The sequence below is a fragment of the Mastomys coucha genome, unplaced genomic scaffold, assembly GCF_008632895.1.
Source record: "Mastomys coucha isolate ucsf_1 unplaced genomic scaffold, UCSF_Mcou_1 pScaffold5, whole genome shotgun sequence".
In the NCBI taxonomy this organism is placed as follows: Eukaryota; Metazoa; Chordata; class Mammalia; order Rodentia; family Muridae; genus Mastomys; species Mastomys coucha.
In genome coordinates, this window is record NW_022196911.1 from 13745002 (window position 1) to 13762734 (window position 17733).

A 17733-nucleotide genomic window follows, 5' to 3' on the forward strand; every position below is an offset into this window, starting at 1 on the left:
TTAGTCAGAGAAGCCTTACTGTTAGCTACTTCAGTGCATGTCCCAATATCCCACCAAACTTCCACAAGGTGCTTGAGTCACTGCATAGGCCTCAGGAACAGAGCCACATGTTCTACTCACATTAAATGATGTAAATTTAAAATGCAGCTGGTTAGCACTCTGCCTTTACAGATCATGTTTGAGAAGGCACTTGTTTGACCAAAGGTAAGAACTACTTTTAGAGGTACAGAAAAAAAGCCAAGACCAACAGTACTTCAAATAATTTGGTGATAGTGGAGAAATGACTGTTGTCAGTGGATCAACAAGATGGAATACCTTTAAGTATAAAAGAAATTTGAGAAGAAAGGCTAAATTAAGAGAGGATTAGCACAAACACCACCATCAGAGGCAGAGGGAGATCACATGCTGAGAGTGATCAGATAAAACCCAGTGCCAAGGCAGGCGTGGTCTCCATGTACTTTGCCAAGTGGCAGGGGTACAGAGATTCCAGGCTCAATCATCAAGAACAGAAAGGTCCAATTCACCATTCCCTCTTTTACCTCTACCTTTCCAGTGGCCAGGACGGTACAGGCTTGGTTTGCCTGGCAGGGGTGGGGGCTGGCCTGCTATGTAAGCAGTACTGTTGGCTTTGGCCAAGGGTGGCTGGAATGAGTTGTAGAGAGAGATGCCATCCGAGACTGGGCGTGTCTGGCAGGGGGGCTGCTTCGGCTTAAGGGTGGCAAGAGGAAGGTGCCCATGAGACTTCCTTGTACTGGGGTACTTATCCTGACCTGCTGGACTGTAGTCTTCCTCCTCCTCATCATCATATGCAACAAACTTGGCAGTGAACAGCGAGTCGGGGGAGAGGACCTGTGTTTTGAGGTAGGAGGCGTTTCGCTGAGGTGGGGGAGGAGGGGCACTGGGTGCTGAGGACAGGGATGGGGGCTCGTAGTCCCGTGGAAGTGGAGGTCGGTTCAACCCTGGCTCTTCAGGCTCCAGCAACCTGCGTGCAGCCTCTTCGTGCTGTCGGCGCCTCTCAGCTTCTAGGCGGCTGTAATACCCTTCTTCCTGTCGCCTCTGTAGGCGGGAATAGACAAAGAGTGCAAAACATCAAGGGTCAGGGGTATCAGTGGACTCTTTGTGCCTTCACAGGGAATGACAGGTACCCTGACCATTACTATGTATCACCTCAAGGACATGCCCACAGGACATGTTTCAGTGTCACAATTACTGCAACAGAAGAGGCAGGCCAATCCTGAGGGCTTCTTGTCTCAAGATTTATGAGAATTTCATGCGGCCCACACAGGCAAGAACTGCTCAGAAGCATGGGATAAGTCAAATCTTAGGACCTTCCATTTGCACAGTTAGACTTAGGATCATCTGCATTCTTTATTCCTCCTCCCCTTTCTCTGGAACTTTTTCTCTCCTCTTCTGTTTGGACAGGATATTAACTTACCTGTTTCTGCTGCGTTTCAAGAGGAAACCATAAACAATAAGAAATATCACTGATTTTCCCAAATCCACAATCTAACAAGTAAGCTTTCCACAGTTAATGTATGTTTCAAATCTTAATATACTCTCTGAGGAACAGAAAATGGGAGCCAAGCATTAATAGTATTAGTAGATATATTCTGACACACACTGTACATTTTCATCCAGGCAAACTACAGTTGACAGTATTGAAATTCTTTTTACATTTAAAAAGGTAACAACACAGTTTTGTTAAGGATTGACAAGAGTTTTAGAGCACAAGAAGGAAGTAAATATGAAAAGGGATGAAAGAGCAAACATAACAATCTGCCTTGACTTAAGCAAACGTTAAATGCAGCCAGGTTTGAATTCATCCAACCACAGAGAACTGACACAAGGGACCATGCTGACTTCGTGTTCCTTGGTCCCTACTATGCCACATTCTTTCCCTGGTCCCTCTAGAGATACACACAAGCACACACAGTGAACATACAGTGCTCCCTGCTTCATATTCTAAGAGAGAAAGGGGAAGACTAAGGCTGGCCCCACTCACTACCCTGGCCCCAATTTCTGCTTTACTGCTTCTTTTATGTTGTAAAATCCTAAAGGAAAGAATTTTTGTCTTCTTGACTATACAATATCAGTACTATTTTAGGTTGGGTAATTAAACTATGATGACTTCAGTGGCTTTTAAGTGACACTATCAAGAATGTTAAGATTACATGAAGAACAGATGTTTGAATAACCCTGTAGGGAGAGACCAAACAAACCTCGTTCAGTTACACCAAGAGCAGATACAATGAAATGACCATGGTGACTTTATCCAGAAAATGAATGCACATATTTCATAAGACATTCTGTAGTAAAAATAGTATTTCAGTTTCTTTTTTACATTGACTACTCAATTATAGAGACAGTTAAAAAAAAACACAAGGATATTTGACATAATTATGAGTTATGAAAACACATATTGGAAAAATTAAATAACGGAGAGTTTCTCAACACAGAAAGCGCAGCTCTCTATGTATGCCTCTCTCTGGGCATTTAACTCTGATGCAATGACCAGGCTGCTTCATCCCGGTAGCTGGCCAGCCCTAACGTGGGAAAGAACATCTCTCTGTAGCCTGAGGACTCTCAGAATAAACAGCAAAGCAAGACCACCAAAACTTAAAAGCTATGTGGCTCCTGTGCTGGGTACTTCCTGACTTCTTGCAGAGATCATCACTTTCCACTTACATTACACATGTTAAAGACTTGTGAGTAAACTGATCCTAATACTCAAAGTCTCCACAACTACTCTGCTGTAACAGAGTCATTGCTTCAGAAGCAAGTGTGTGGCCTCATATCATCCACCCTCTGTTCATTTAAATGAGCCACAACATGTCTATCAATCATACTCTAAGATTGTCTTGTGAACAAATCATTTTCATTAAAATGAGCTTCCTTGAAATTTTTTTCAACTTTTTGTTTCTTGGGCGGGGGTGGGGGTGGGGTTCTATTTACATAGCTCACTGGGACTATCATGGAGATAACTATTTAATAAAAACTAAATTTTTTCCCACCAGTAGTCACACTCAGAGCTTCTACCTTCATCGAAGGGAAGTTACTGAGAAAAATAGCTTCTCTCAAACCATACAGCAACATACAATCCCTGGAGTAGGGAAGAGCAGACCTGGACTCAGGGTAGCAGCCTCCTTGCACAGCAGAACTTCATCCTCATACAAGGATGCAGAGAGATCCTAGAACTACACTGTTAGTTCCTGCTTTGTGGAATGTCAAAAATCAGCTATCATTTTAAAATTTAACTATGGAAAAGTATCAGAATTGAAATCCGCATATAGAAATAACTAGAATGTTTGTTGGGTTACATTATTAATTTTGTGTGTTTTTTACAAGCCATCTACACTCTTTACCATCAATGAATTAAGTGATTTTAGTAGATAATCTATTTGAAATGGCTAATGAGAACTGACTGCCTTCCATGTTACTATTGCCTCCCACAGAGCTCACACTCAATTCTCACAATAACTCTAACACCTTCATAAAAGCCACCTGAACCCTGCCTGGGAAAACCAGAGCAGTATCCTACCCCATACCCCTTCCTCAGGGACACAGTGCTCAAGAATTTGAGGGAGACCAGCAGTGAAGGCAAGGGAGCCTGAAGACAGTCCAGAAGACAGGTAAGCAGGCCAGATGAGGCAAGAGTTTTTGGTCCAATAGAAAAGTTGGAAGATGCGGCCCTGTTCTGTCTTTTGCATCCCAGATACACATAATTTCTAGCCCCTTTGCCCAAGCCAATCATTTGTGTTCAGGCTAACTTGGTAAGAACTAGCTGCCTTTAGAGGACCATAACCTTTTCTTCAGCATCTCTCTTTACTCGATCCTCCTCCTGATGGCGTCCATCTTCCTCTTGTCTTACTCGATCTTCTGCTTCTCGTTTGCGCATCTCTTCCAACTGTTGTTGGCGCCTGCGCTCCTCATCCTGCATCTAACAATAAACAGAATTTAATTTTCACCCAGTCAACCCCACCAGCAAAGACACAAATAAGCACATCCTTAGACAAGCAGACACAGAGACAGAGACACACACACACAGACACAGAAAGTCAAGTAGAAAACACCAGGCTAAATCACTGTTGTAGGGTGGTAAAGCTCGTGTATTAACTAGCTCTTACCATTTCCATGTAAATTACCTAAAAGCTCTGTCTCCAAGTCCCAGTGTTATTCTTCTATTAATCATGACTCAAAGAACCAAGTTATCCCATACATGCATACATTAATCAAGCATGATTCTTTCGCTAAAATAAATTTGTTAGCTACTACCTACAAATCACCAATAGGTTCCACTTTAACAACTGCATAATATGATAACCACCCCAAATGTTAAGAAATTCCTCTTTCTCCTGGGATGTGGGTGGGACTTGCACATCTGCCTGTCCTGAATCCAGTCTCAGTTGGGAGCTGTTAGGAACAGCCCACCTATACTTGGGAGTGGTTTAAAATCTATGGCTCCTCCTCTTTTAGCAAGTCCCTTCCCTCCATAAGTCAACCTGGACTCTGGGAGTCTCTTTCTAGCCTGACATGGCCTCAGACTTGCAGAGTTGGAAGTCATTCTGGCTCCTTTCTGATTATCACACATGGGGATCACTGCTAACTCCCCTAAACAACATGCTCTGCTTTAGGTGACAGCTAGTTTAAAAGCATAAATGCTGGTCCTAAATCCATCAGCTGATGCTTTTCTATTTCTGGTCATTAAGTTCTACCTTTCTGAATCAACAAAAGATCCAACACCTTCCCTTCCCAGTGTCCAACACTACCGGCCACCTTCAAATGCCAGTGATATGCTTCTCCTTGTTTGCTGTGGCTCCTTCAGCCTCCTGGCCATGTTCCTCAGCATCATGAGTTCTAGGGTAGCATAAAGACTCTCCTTTATCCATCCTGATCTACAGCTATGTCTTTGGTTTTGTTACAGACAGTGGTGACACAGAAATGCTTCATAGAGCCGTGCTGTGGAGAAAAAACTGACACCTGCGCTGTGATATGTCACCGTGAGGACTGAATCAAACTCTCCATAATTTGAATCCTAAAACTGTACTGCTGCCCTCTAGCTCCTGCAGAAACTGTTTACATTAAAGAGATTCCTGTGAGATCCAGTTCAAGTTCCATAAAACCACCAGTTTGCCTACACAGTGTTTATAGAAATACTATTTAAACTTCTGAACTTAGATTGTATGTGTATGCTTTAAAAAAATAAATCACACACACAAAATCTAAAATTTCATTCCTTACTTTCAATGGAATAAAACACTAGCTCTGGGGCTAGAGTGACTTTCAGCCGTTAAGCACCTGGCTACTCTTCTAAAGAGTCCAACTTTGATTCCCACAGAACTGGAAATCATCTACAACTCCAGTGTCAGGGGATCTGGTGTCCTCTTCCAGCCTCTGAGGGCACCAGGCACAGACATCTATGCAGGTAAAATATTCAAACATATAAAATAAAAAATTTAAAACTCCACTATATCCAGTAGAAAGGAATAAATTAGCCCTGTGCTGTTGGGGTTATTGATTTCAGTAAATACTAAATTATCTCAGAAAATTTTTCTTCTAAAAAAGACATATCAAGTTAACTTTTTTTTTTTTTAACATGGTAGGTGCATCCAAACAGAAGTTGGGATTTAGGATGGATTTTATAGCAGACATAGACACTGCTAATAAAGAACCAAGGTACAAAGAGACAGGGAAGCAAAAGTCTTCCCTGAGAACTTCAATGAGGGGGGCTGCAGCCAACTCTGCACACCTCAGAAAAGCCAATGTCAAAACAAAGGAGCGTGGTGGTTAGGAAACCTGGGAGAAGCAGAACCCACAAGAGCAACAAAAGCAAACAGCTCAGGGGTGATCAAATCTCAGAGAAGGCAACTTCAGGGCAAAACCAAAGCTACACTTGTCCTTCTCCACAACTGAGCTCCTCCTGTTACCCAGCAGGAAAGCTCCTCACAATGGTGTAGCTGACTAGTTCAGTCACAGAGCTCATAGTTCTAAGTTCAAATGCAGACTCACAAAAATGGCAAGAGACATGTTCTCTAAAAACTATGGTTCTACATTCTCCCAGCTGGTGAGGTGGTTGTCAAGGGGATCTTCTGTGTGTATTTAGTTCACAGGTTTCAATTTTTTTAAAAAGAAAAACTAACTAAAGCCATTATAACTAAAATATCTTTCCTATTATTTAGTAAATTGTGTTTCTTACTTTGAAATGTTTTGTTTTGTTCATTTAAAATATTTTACCTCAGCCGGGCAGTGGTGTCACAGGCCTTTAATCCCAGCACTTGGGAGGCAGAGACAGGTGGATTTCTGAGTTTGAGGCCAGCCTGGTCTACACAGTGAGTTCCAGGACAGCCAGGGCAACACAGAGAAACCCTGTCTAGGAAAAAAAAAAAATTACCTCTCTTCTCTTTTCCATGAGCATTAATTGGAGAGGGAGAGGGTTTCTTAATTTCTTCAAAATCAAAATTACAACTCAAGACAGGACACTGAGCAATAAGGCTTACAAGTGTCCAATAATAGAGGAAGAACATCTTCAAAATCAGTCTCACTGTTCAGTAGCCCAGTGACAAGCTGCCTAACCCAGTGAAACTGAGCATCTGGCATCTCTGATCTAATCAAGGCCAGCAGAAAAGCGTGGCAGGCTCTCTAGCAGTCTGTATTTCTAAAAGGTGCTTTCAGGTCAAACAAATACTGCAGATTGGGATTTATGTGTTTGTACCTTCACAAAACACACTAAGGATGCTGTTGCTATTAAGTCATCAGCCATGTAAAACAGAATCGTGACAGCCTTTACCCTTTGACATGTGAAGTCTGCTAGAGTCTACAGGACTTTTAAAAATCCTTTTCTAGAATATATTTTTTTTTTTCTGCAATTCAACTCCAATATTAAGACACGGGTATAAAAAACTTGAAAGCATTAAGTTATTACTAAAGATGTTTTGAACTGCTTGCAGTCAGTCCTCTGGTGCTCTAAGACCTGGGTTTAGAGCATAGATCTGCAAAACACAAGCTCTCTGTCTGAGAAAAAAGTTCTGTTTGGAGCATCAGCATTCGTTAGAAAACAATGACCCCTCTAACAGTGGCAAAGGACATTAAAAGAGGATCATCTACAACAGAACACAGCAATTCCTCTGAGCAGTTTTCTTAAAGAAATAGGAATTCTAAGCTCTAATGCTAAAAGACAGAGCAGAAAGACTAAGAGGTCCAGGACACATCTGAGTCTTCTCTCTGAGGGCTAGTACTCTAATTAGGTTTGAGGTACTTAAGACAGCTCTTGATTCTACCTTTCTACACTGTGGAGACTCAAAGTCTTATGCCTGAGAACTTCCTGTACAAAGGTCAAGACAACGGTGCAGCCCATGAGGGGAGGCATAACAGTGTTTTGACTAATTAGAAGAGCCACTGAAATCCCTGGAAACAACTTTTCATGTGTATTACCCCTATAGAAACTCATTCCTGTGAGACTTTATGTTGAGACAATGCAACCCATTCATATGAGGACAAAACTAAGACAAGCTTTTGAGGGATAAACGGGCCAAGGGATTATCAAGCTGATAGCCCAAAAGTCACCTCATAAAAAGGAAGTGCTTTTGATGAAACAGAAATACAGAAAATGTGACAGGAAGTGCTGGCCAGAAAACAAACTCATGCTGGCTCTATGTGACAGAGGCTTAAGGCTTATACATTGTCTGAAGTTTTCCTAGGTAATTGAAGATTTGTTATGAAGAAATGTAATATAATCAAGAGGCCTAAACACAGTTATCACTAGGTGTACAAGGACCAGCTTTTACACCTCGACTAGAAAAGGCAGTGAAAAGGAAAAGGGCAGTGAAGCAGCCAGGGCAGGAATGTGGGTAGAGTAGTAGCTTCTGAAGAGTCAAGTGGATCACATAAGGCCGTAAAGCTCAAATGAATACAAGTCTATCTTGGAAAATAGGAGTTATGCGGTGCAGGTAGAAGCAGAGTGAGCTGCAGTGTAAGGGCACAGAAGGAAGAGGGATTTCAATTTTGTAGGGGCTGAATTCTGAGAGCTGCATCTTGTCACCTGGAGGAGATAGAATAAAGGCATGTTGGTAACCAGTCTTATTGTGCAAGAGGGCAAGACTAGAGCCATGAATGAAATGCCACTGGCATCATTACTGTCTTAAAGTTATGGATCAAGAACAAGCAGAAAAAGGCAGCAGGAGGCAAGCTTTGGATCAATGGTGGCATCCAGCCACTGGGAGCCCTAAGGGAAGACTGGAAATCAAGTTAGGCAGTCCTCCAACCTTATGGAACTCTGCTGCTCCTAACAAGATAAAACCTGCCTCATTTGTCCCATGAGTCACCCCAAATCCGTCCTATGATAATGTTAAGAACATGTCTTAAGATTGCAGGGCAAACTGCTACACAGAGACACATGCTTGCCACTACCCACTAATTCCTAGGAAGACGTTCCCAAGATAATTTGCCAATTCTGACATGTTAAGAGTTCTATGAATAATGCATTATTGTTAATAAGACTAATAGTTAATACTAATAATATTAATACTTAATGATACAATTATTTAATATTAACTGCTACTAGGGAATGTAGATAAGTGGTTAATTAACATTTTATTAATTGTTAATTAATAATCAAAATATTTATCTCTTTAAAATAAGAAAAACTGAGAACTGTTGATTAGAAATAAAAATTTAGTGCAAACATCATTTATCACAAATAACTTCACAGGAGAAAGCTATTCTTGGACCAAGAGTTGGCTAGCGTCTGTGGCAGTGCCTCTGGTCAGTACACGCTCTGTAAAGGATACTGATAAATACTTGCTAAATGATGAATAACTCCTAAGCTGGATACTGTGGCACACACCTATAAGCCCCATATGATCTGAGTTTGGGGCCACCCTGGCTTATGCAGTAACATCCTTTTTCAAAACAAACAAAATAACAGCAATAAAAATGTTTAACTAACCTAATGTACAACTTCATACCTAAAGTTTCTGTGGAGGTGCATGTGTATTATCCTTGTTTCATATAAAGAATGAAGACATGGGAGTCAGAAACTAGTCCTCTGTTCACCAAGAAGGGGAGCTGTTTATAAACAGGTTTCTCTGTGAGTGACCTGTCCACAAGCTACAGAACAGAAAAGAGGGGACTAGCATTTGATGAGATGGCTACTAGAGTTAAACTTTAAAGAACTGGCTTTTGTATCATTTAGAAGTTAAGTTAGGATAAATGTGTGTGTGAGAGAGAGACAGAGAGAGAGACAGAGAGACAGAGACAGAGATAGAGGGGGAGAGAGAGAGAGACAGACAGACAGACAAGAGAGAGAGAGAGAGAGAGAGAGAGAGAGAGAGATGGAGAGAGAGACAGAGAGAGAGACAGAGAGGCAGAGAGAGAGAGAATATATATCAGGTAACAAACACATTACTGAAGCTTAAACAACATTAAATGATCAATCAAATATTTTGATAATCCACACGGTATTAAGAAAAACAGGATGTTGGTTCACAGGAAACCTCTTTACTTTACCATAGTCAGTGACATCTTCGTTACATTTTAAGTCTGGGAGTAGTAGCAATGCCCTTTCAACTGAGTTCACAATGAACATACTTAAAATCTATTTCTAATGCAACAAGAAATAATTACCCAATGCAAAACCTATTTCATTTGTTCACATACTTGAGACTAGCTATGAGATAGAATCAGATTATGACTAACACTGTAGAAAAGTTAAACCCATAAACAAACAGTGACACTTACGGTTAATGAGGAAGTAGAGTAACTAGTCTAGTAACATTCAGAGGCATGCTTCTAACCACAGAGCTTGCCTCCTGACCCAGGAGGTGCTAGGGAGAACTGACTACTGAGAACACAGAACAGCCATCACCAAAGAAGGAAAGAAAATCAAGACAAAAAAAAGTACCAAAGGGAAAGAAACAAGAACATACCAAATCTAGAACAGAGATTGCTGGCATAGCAGTCTGCTGCAGGTAACAGAGAAGGGGAAAAAAGAAAGATGAAGTGTCAACAAAAAAGTTAGGTTTAGACCTGTGTTCCACCACCAGCATCTTTGTTGCTGTCATGCGTCATCTGGTTTTAGATAACTTGATGAAAAACTATAGAACCATAGACTAACTTCTACCATTCAGAAATAGAAAAATGTCCTCATGGCATTAAAATTTTGAGATTTTTTTCATTCAAAGACATATTAAAAAAACAAAATTTTCCTTAGTGTTCATTTGGAGACTAAGATATTAAGCTAAATATATAATTATTAAAATGAAATTATTTTTTACTAAATTAATATCAAATTTTTTCCAAGGATCATAATCCATACTAAGAGGCTTTAAAATATTCAAGGTAGTAGCAAACTATGACAAATCTCCACTAAACATTGAACATCACAGAAAATTGAGATGTGCCAACATAGTGGCTAACTTTTTACTCCTGCTGCGATCTGCTGTCAAAGGAAGCCACGCTAATGCTAATGCTGTGTGACCAGTGGCCAGGAATACCAGCTGGACATTAAGAGTATTTACTGTAGCACAGGGGAAGGGAAATCATCCTCTTCGTGGAACTTGGGGTGAGGGTAATACAAAGCCACAAATCACTGTATCTGTCCCTAGCCAGTCAGGGCAGAGAGGGACATACCAGTGCTGGCCAGTCCAGACAAGAGCTATACCAGCATGTCTGAGAGTCCTGAGCATGAGCACAGTGGAAACTACTCAATGCACCCTTATTGTAGAAGTCCCATTCGTCTTATTCTTTGAGATAAAGCTTATTCTTTGAGATAAAGAAGTGGCAGATGCAGTTATTTTTAAGGATGTTTATTAAGGGTACTAGAAAAGTACTAGTAAAATGATGTACTTGCTAAAATTTACATTCTGGTCTCATTCAAGAAAGCCAGTATATAAAATAAATTTTAAGTGAATCAGAGCACTGTATATGCTGAGGCATGTCTATACGAAGAAGTCTATGTACAACAGTCCTTAGGAAAAACTCACTGAAAAGAGACTAGTCACATTACTGGACTGTTACAATATCAACAAAAGTTAACTTGCATCATATGTCCTTGAAGTAAGATGTCTGACTGTTTTAAATAACCCCTTTTCATGCACAGCATAAAAAGTAAAAAAGAAAAAAAGAAAAAGAAATGAGAAAAAAATTATATTGATAAAAAGTATCAATAAAACTCACTAACATGACAAACAACAGCATTCTCAGCAAGTTAATATCAAGTGCCCATGTTAGTAACAATATATGCCTCTGAACAATTATGCCTGATAAGTAGCAAGAATCCAGTTCTAACCCCAAATTTGGTATTTTAAGAACTTATTTGCATTAGGCTAATTTAAATTTTTATTTAAAACAAAGATAATAAAATTTATTTAATCTTTGTAACCACTACAATTAGTAACTTAATAACTATTTGAAATATTAACAGTAAAATAGTTCTACTTCTGGTAATGATCAAACACTTTAAAACTGATGTCCTAAAGTCCTCTCTTCATCATGAGTATGAGGACCAGAAGCATTTGCATTTGCTGTTGCTTCTGTGTGATGTCCTTGGTGAGTTAGCCAAGCTCAGGGTTTGCACACGACTGACTATTGTGCTCACAGCAGAGCCATGTGACCATTACACTTTACATAGCCCACCAAATCTCAGGGATTTACCATCTGACCCTGTGCCTTGATCATGACTGTTAGTGGTCATTACTAAGTACTTGTTTTCTCAACTTAAGTGTAGCAAGGATAACTAACTATACAGCTGCTAATTAGAACATTGAAGCCGTAGGGTCCTGGCTCAACCCCGTAAGGTATCAGCCAAGAGTGAGCAGGAGAAACCAGGGATCTTTTAACTCCTCTTTGTGATTGTGAAAATAGCTGCCTGCACGGAAACACCCAGAAGATAGCATAGGGAACACAGATACGCACAACCGAGGCCTTTCCCCTTTACCCTGGCTCTCCGCTCGGCCTCCAGACGCTGCATGATCAGCATGGTGTCCACATCATCATCTTCCTCTTCGTCATCATCTTCATCCTTCTGCTTTGATTCCTGTAGTCTCTTCTGGAACTGCCACTCCAGCATAAGCTTCCGCAGACGGTCACTCTCCTCTGCAGTACGATCCACCTTGTTTTGCAGCTCATGGATCTCCTTGCTTAGCATGTCCACAATGTGCATTTGCTGCTGCTTCTCCAGCTTCTCCCTGGCATCTCGTTTCCAGGGGTCTGGAGATAGACTATCACCAGAGGACAGCTCCTCTTTACTGATGGTTATATATTGCAGATCCCTGCGCTCAATCGTACGGGGCTGCTGCTGGGGCTGCAGCTCACGAATGACTGTTTCTTGGGGCCTCTGCAGCGTGGAAGGCTTTTCTGGCTTGGCCTGTGTGGCCAAAGGTGAGAAGGAAGCAGGGTTTAGGGACTGAGTGCGCATCTGCCCCAACTTCCGCTCCTGCTCCCTGCGCTTCCTCTCTCGTTCCTCCTCCAGGCGGGCCTTCTCTTTCTCATACCACCTCTGATGCTCCTCTCTCTTCTTCCGCTCTGCAGCAGCCACCTGAGCAGATTGGGGTCCTGCCTGGTTGGCAGGAGGAGATGGGAGGGGCAAATCCATTGGAATACCATCAAAATCACTGGTGTAGTGGACAGGTGGTGGAGGAGGTGGTGGAGGAAGGTCTGTTCGAATGGGCTGAGAGACAGCCACAGGGGTGGGCAGCACCGCTGCTGGGGTTTTCCAACGGCCAGGACCACTCTTAGTCAGAGTGGAAGCAGGGGTAACTGACTTGGAAGAATGGTTCAGGTGTTCCTGGCTGGATGTGCTGGATTCCACCGAGGAGCTCTGATTGATCCACATATCACTGTCACACTTGCGATCCATGCCTGCCTCCACTCGATGCCGCTCAAGTTGGTAAACCTTTTCTTCCCGAAGCTCTTCCTGAGAACGGGTAACACGCTGAGAAAAGAAAAGAGGAAGCTATCATACTTCAGAGACTCACCAGAGATATTACCAAAATTTCATATATGGTTTATTCTCACAGAGAAGACAACAAAAACTGTGGAATGAGGTATAACCAGAAGCTGAAACTGCTTTATGGCTCAAGGGCCAAGTAGCCAGCTGTACATCTATCTACAAAAGAATAAAAAGATTTTTATATATACTGATGCAAGCTATTTCTGGCACTGTCACTCTTGTCTAGCAGGTGAGGGTACCAGCTCAGGTTCCAGGGGGATGAGGCACACCTGACTTCCATAGGTGAGTGAGAACAGTGTAATCCAAGAAGAGCAACAAAACCTTCTGTTATGTAAATCTAACTATTACAAAGTACTCACTGCATGCATCTATGGCTTGATTCTGAATGAGTTATAAAGCTTAGGACTGGCTTTGTTTTCTCTGATTAAGCCAAGCCTCTAGGGACAAGTTCCATTCATCAAAGATGTGTTGTTAGCTCTACTGCTACCAATAAAAAAAGGCATAAGCATTCTTTAATGGGCAAAAAGCCTTTTGGGCTTATGAGGAAGGAGATTCAAACAAGTATCCTTTTCGCTACAAGGCTACAAGGCTACAATGAAGCCTGACTGGAAGTGGCATTTATAGAAGCAGTATAACCTGATGAAGATGACCACTATGATATGTGAATCAATTATCCTTATCCTACCTTTGATAGTGAATATCACTTGAAGATGGAAACCTGAAAAATAAACTATTTATTTTTCCTCTAAAAAAACAGGAGTTACCACTTTAAAACACAATAGCCATTACAGGAAGTTTAACATTATTAACTTGCAATATTTAGGTCCAGCTTCACTTTGAGCAGGGTTCTCATGGTGGCACACAATGTACAAACCACACAGGAGCATCATGATGTCACATGCTCACACAATCTGCAAACCACACAAGTGCATCATGAAGTTATGTGAAACAGAGACCAGGCCCTGCTATAACCCAGCTCTGTACCTTCTGTCTAGTGTCTTACTGGTTATTACTAGAAAAGACACTTTATGTGCAGAGGAGGAAAACATCTAAGACTTAGAAAACCCAGTAGCTAGGGTCATGAGGTCCACTCAAAAAAAGGTAGATGAGGCAGGGCACACACCAGAGGATCAGTTTTTTGCCTAAACAAAGTTTCCTCTTACCTTGGTGCACAGTCTCATGTGAGTACACCTATATCGTCTGTCTGCCTGTCTATTTTTCTCATCCTGTAAGGCTACGTTTAATTCCCATGTCTTTGGTGACCACTATAGTTATCTATTCCCAAGTCTTCTGTGACCTACCTAAGGAGAAATGATTGGTTTGGGGACGCTACATCATTTACTTTCCAGGATATGTATCAATTTTCAGTGTCCTGGATGGGTTTCTCTTTAAAGCACACTACTGGTTTATTCTCCCAGACACATCTGGTAGTGCTTCTCAGTTTAAAGCTGTAGACTGACATCTCTATCTTTAGTGATTTGGACACAGAAGCCCAAACTCCTTAGCTAGCACTGATAACACTTCTAATGAGCCTGCTTTCGTTCAGGCTCCAACTTTGCCTTCTGATGTCCAGATCTTTTCCTTCAGCCAGAAAGCCAAAGCCAGAGGAAGACACCACACAAGCACCAGGGATGGAATCCAGAGAGGCTAGATTCTTTCCCAGTTGATATACCTAGTGATAACCACCTTTTCAGCAACTCTAAGTACATTGTATTTTTCTGTATGTCTCACATCTAAGTCCCACCTCAAGATCCACTGGCAGAGACAGAATCAAGTGCAAGCTATGGCAGTCACTAAATTTCATCTTTCACTCCTAGAACCAGTAAAAGCTTTGCCTTCAATGCTGTAACTATGCCTCACATTACCATTATTTCATTAACCAAATATTACCCAGAACTTGTTTAAAATGTTCTGTATTTGAGCCTACTTCTTTTTGCCTCAGACTTAAAAACACACATACAAAAATAAAAGAACAACCTAGCAATTTGAAGCTACTAATTGTGCCTCAAAACTCACCCACTTTTGGGCTGGCAAGAGGGTAGATGCTGTCAAAGCCAGATGATCTAGTCTGATCCCCAGGAACCCATATCATTGAAAGTGACAACTGATTCTTGAAAACTGTCCTCTGACTTCTGTTCGTGTGCCCCATACACTCAACACAAAATAAATACAAATAAATATTTTTAAAGAAAAAAACAGCTAACAGTCTTTATCCTGCCAACCAAATCTATTATACTCCTGTGAAAGACGAGAAACACTTATGAGCCCCTTATTCCTAACCTGGATTGCAATACTGGAATGATTACTTTCTGTGTGCACATGTGCCTTTTCCTCATAATTTGGCCACTGGTTCTGAGGAGGAGCCATCCGATCCTGCGACTTTGAAGCTGGAAAGGTAAAATACTCTCTGGTGTATGTCTGAGTAGGGATAGGATAGGCTTCAGGTCTAGGTGGAGGGGACTGCTCCTGTAAAATGTAAAGAAAGAGAAAAAGAGATGCTTAAAATTGCATAAAAGGCTAACTTTATATTGGGGGGTCTGTTTTACAATCTTTTTAAAAAGCACATATGGGGGAAGGGTTGATACCCCAAGGGGAGCTTCCCTGCCTCAAGAAGGGGGAGTGAGGGGGACCTGCATGAGGGGGTACTGGGAGGAGAGGACGGGATGATACTGAATTATAAGGGAATAAGTGTTGCCTAAAACAAAAGCATATACATTAAATGCTATGCGAAAAATTGAAAATTTAACCCTATGCTTTGAATGAGAAACATTTTAATTTTTCCAGATTTACTCATTTAAACTAATTCTCATTTTCTCTACAGGTATTAATTTAATATTAATTTATTTGACTAGTATAATAAAAATTAAAAAATTAAATGAACAAAAGTCAAGAATGATAGCTAATGTACTTTGTTGAGAACTGTATCAGACAACTCAGATATTTCACAATAAAGTGTTCCAGCTTATCGCAGACCTCAGTGCAGAGGTTTCCAGTGGAGACAGATGTTATCTTAGCTGCTGTTCCAGATGTATATGGACCCTTCCCTCCAGGGCTAGGAGGTTGATCTGTTGGAAACAGTAAAAAAAAAAACAAAAACAAAAACAAAGTTTCACATTAAATAACACGTAGAATACACATAAGGACTTTGCTTTAAAGGTAGGTGCTGCATCATGTGCAGGATGTTAAGCACAGAGCCAGAGACAAAGATGTACCAAAACCCAGCTTCCCGCACCGCTACAAGTCTCCTGCGACCACAATCCAGGAAAAGGACTTTCTCCAGGACCAGGGTCTAGCTGACATCTGTGGTAGAGACCCGAGAGTAAATACTTAAAGCCTTTTGGAGGTTGGGGTCTCTATTCAATATCCTACATTCTCACTTCTTAGTTAGCAACTATTTAAAGTGTAAAAATGACCTCCGCTAAGTTGGCAACCTGATACCCTTTTGCAGAGACGTTAACAATGCATTTTGATCTGTAATGTCTACTGAGTCAATCAAGGGTTTTCCCAAATAAAATCCAAATTTTGGAGTACTACGATACCTCTATGAAAACTCTAGCTAGCCAAGAGACACAAACAACAACGATCAAAGTACAGCATGCCCCACTGGCTTCTGGAGGTGAAAAGGTAATTAATTCCTCTTACTTGCCACATTGGGGCTGGAACGGTGGTCTGCTCTATTTTTCATCAGCCTGTCATCACCAGGCAGCTTCTTTGGCTCACTGTACTCTGTCCAAGGCATCTGAGGACTCTCTGGGGAGCCATTTTGAGCTGAATTATTATAGAGCTCAAAACCTTCACTCTTTGGTCTGGGTTTACCTGAGCCACGACGATCTGAAACTGAAACCAAAGCAGATTCATTCATTCTCTCTCCCTCTAAGAGTTGAAGAGCTTCAAAGGATGCATCTAAAATTCTTAAATTTCATAACTGTTCTTAGTATAATAGGGTGATTTTCATATACATTCTTTGAATAGCTTTAAAAAACAAAAATAAGCAAGCAAGCAGAACAAAATAAAACTCAGGGTCTCACTAGATAAAACAAGCAAGCAAGCAGAACAAAATAAAACCCAGGCACTCACTAGAAGGTTGTGGTTGGTCTGGAATTCACTACATAGGCCAGGCTACCCCAAACTCACAGAAATCTGCATCCTTCACCATCCTCAGTGCTGGCATTAAAGGTACATGCCACCACAAATAGCTTTAAATGAACATTTTCAAAAGCTTTTAAATATATTGGGTCTAGAAAAACTTTCATTTACTTGGTATGTATCTATGGGGGAAACTGACATTATTTTCTCAACAACTGAACTGTAATTTATAAAAAACAAAGTAACTATTTCTAGATTAATTTTTTTGTTTTGTTTTTGTTTTTCGAGACAGGGTTTTTCTGTGTAGCCCTGCCTGTCCTGGAATTCACTCTGTAGACCATGCTGGCCTTGAACTCAGAAATCCGCTTGCCTCTGTGTCCCAAGTGCTGGGATTAAGGGAATGTGCCACCACTGCCTGGCAGATTAATTTTTAATAAGTCCTCAAAGGTAACTATACTTCTCTCACTTGATAACATACATATTAATATCCATCAGAATGTTGTCACCTGGTGTGATTATCCACACCTGTCCATAGTTTAGTCATTCCGCCTGGTCACCTGGGACTCATTCATTTCCCACTTTCCTCTTTAGGCTTCTAAATGATGTTCTGCCATGCCAACTCATGGTCTTACCACCATACTTTGGTGTTTCCTATGCTTTAGTAAATGGGATTCTAGGCTGTCAGACATTGTTACTGTTGTTGA

General features: G+C 41.1%; 1 protein-coding gene across 18 annotated transcripts in view; it reads right to left on the bottom strand.

Moving 5' to 3' along the window:
- The window catches only part of Afdn (afadin, adherens junction formation factor), a 142327-nt gene that overhangs the window by 5779 nt on the left and 118815 nt on the right, over positions 1–17733 (bottom strand). For 8 of the 18 annotated variants that reach the window (XM_031353399.1, XM_031353407.1, XM_031353402.1 and 5 more), the window contains 7 exons: positions 16586–16780; positions 15917–16008; positions 15224–15409; positions 11930–12925; positions 9921–9956; positions 3803–3937; positions 546–1056 (listed from right to left, as the gene is read on the bottom strand). In XM_031353399.1, the coding sequence (XP_031209259.1) occupies positions 546–1056; positions 3803–3937; positions 9921–9956; positions 11930–12925; positions 15224–15409; positions 15917–16008; positions 16586–16780 (2151 nt within the window). Of the gene's footprint in view, positions 1–545; positions 1057–1591; positions 3938–9920; positions 9957–11929; positions 12926–15223; positions 15410–15916; positions 16009–16585; positions 16781–17733 lie in introns of those variants that run through there. The other 10 variants (XM_031353412.1, XM_031353410.1, XM_031353415.1 and 7 more) reach the window with 6 other exon arrangements.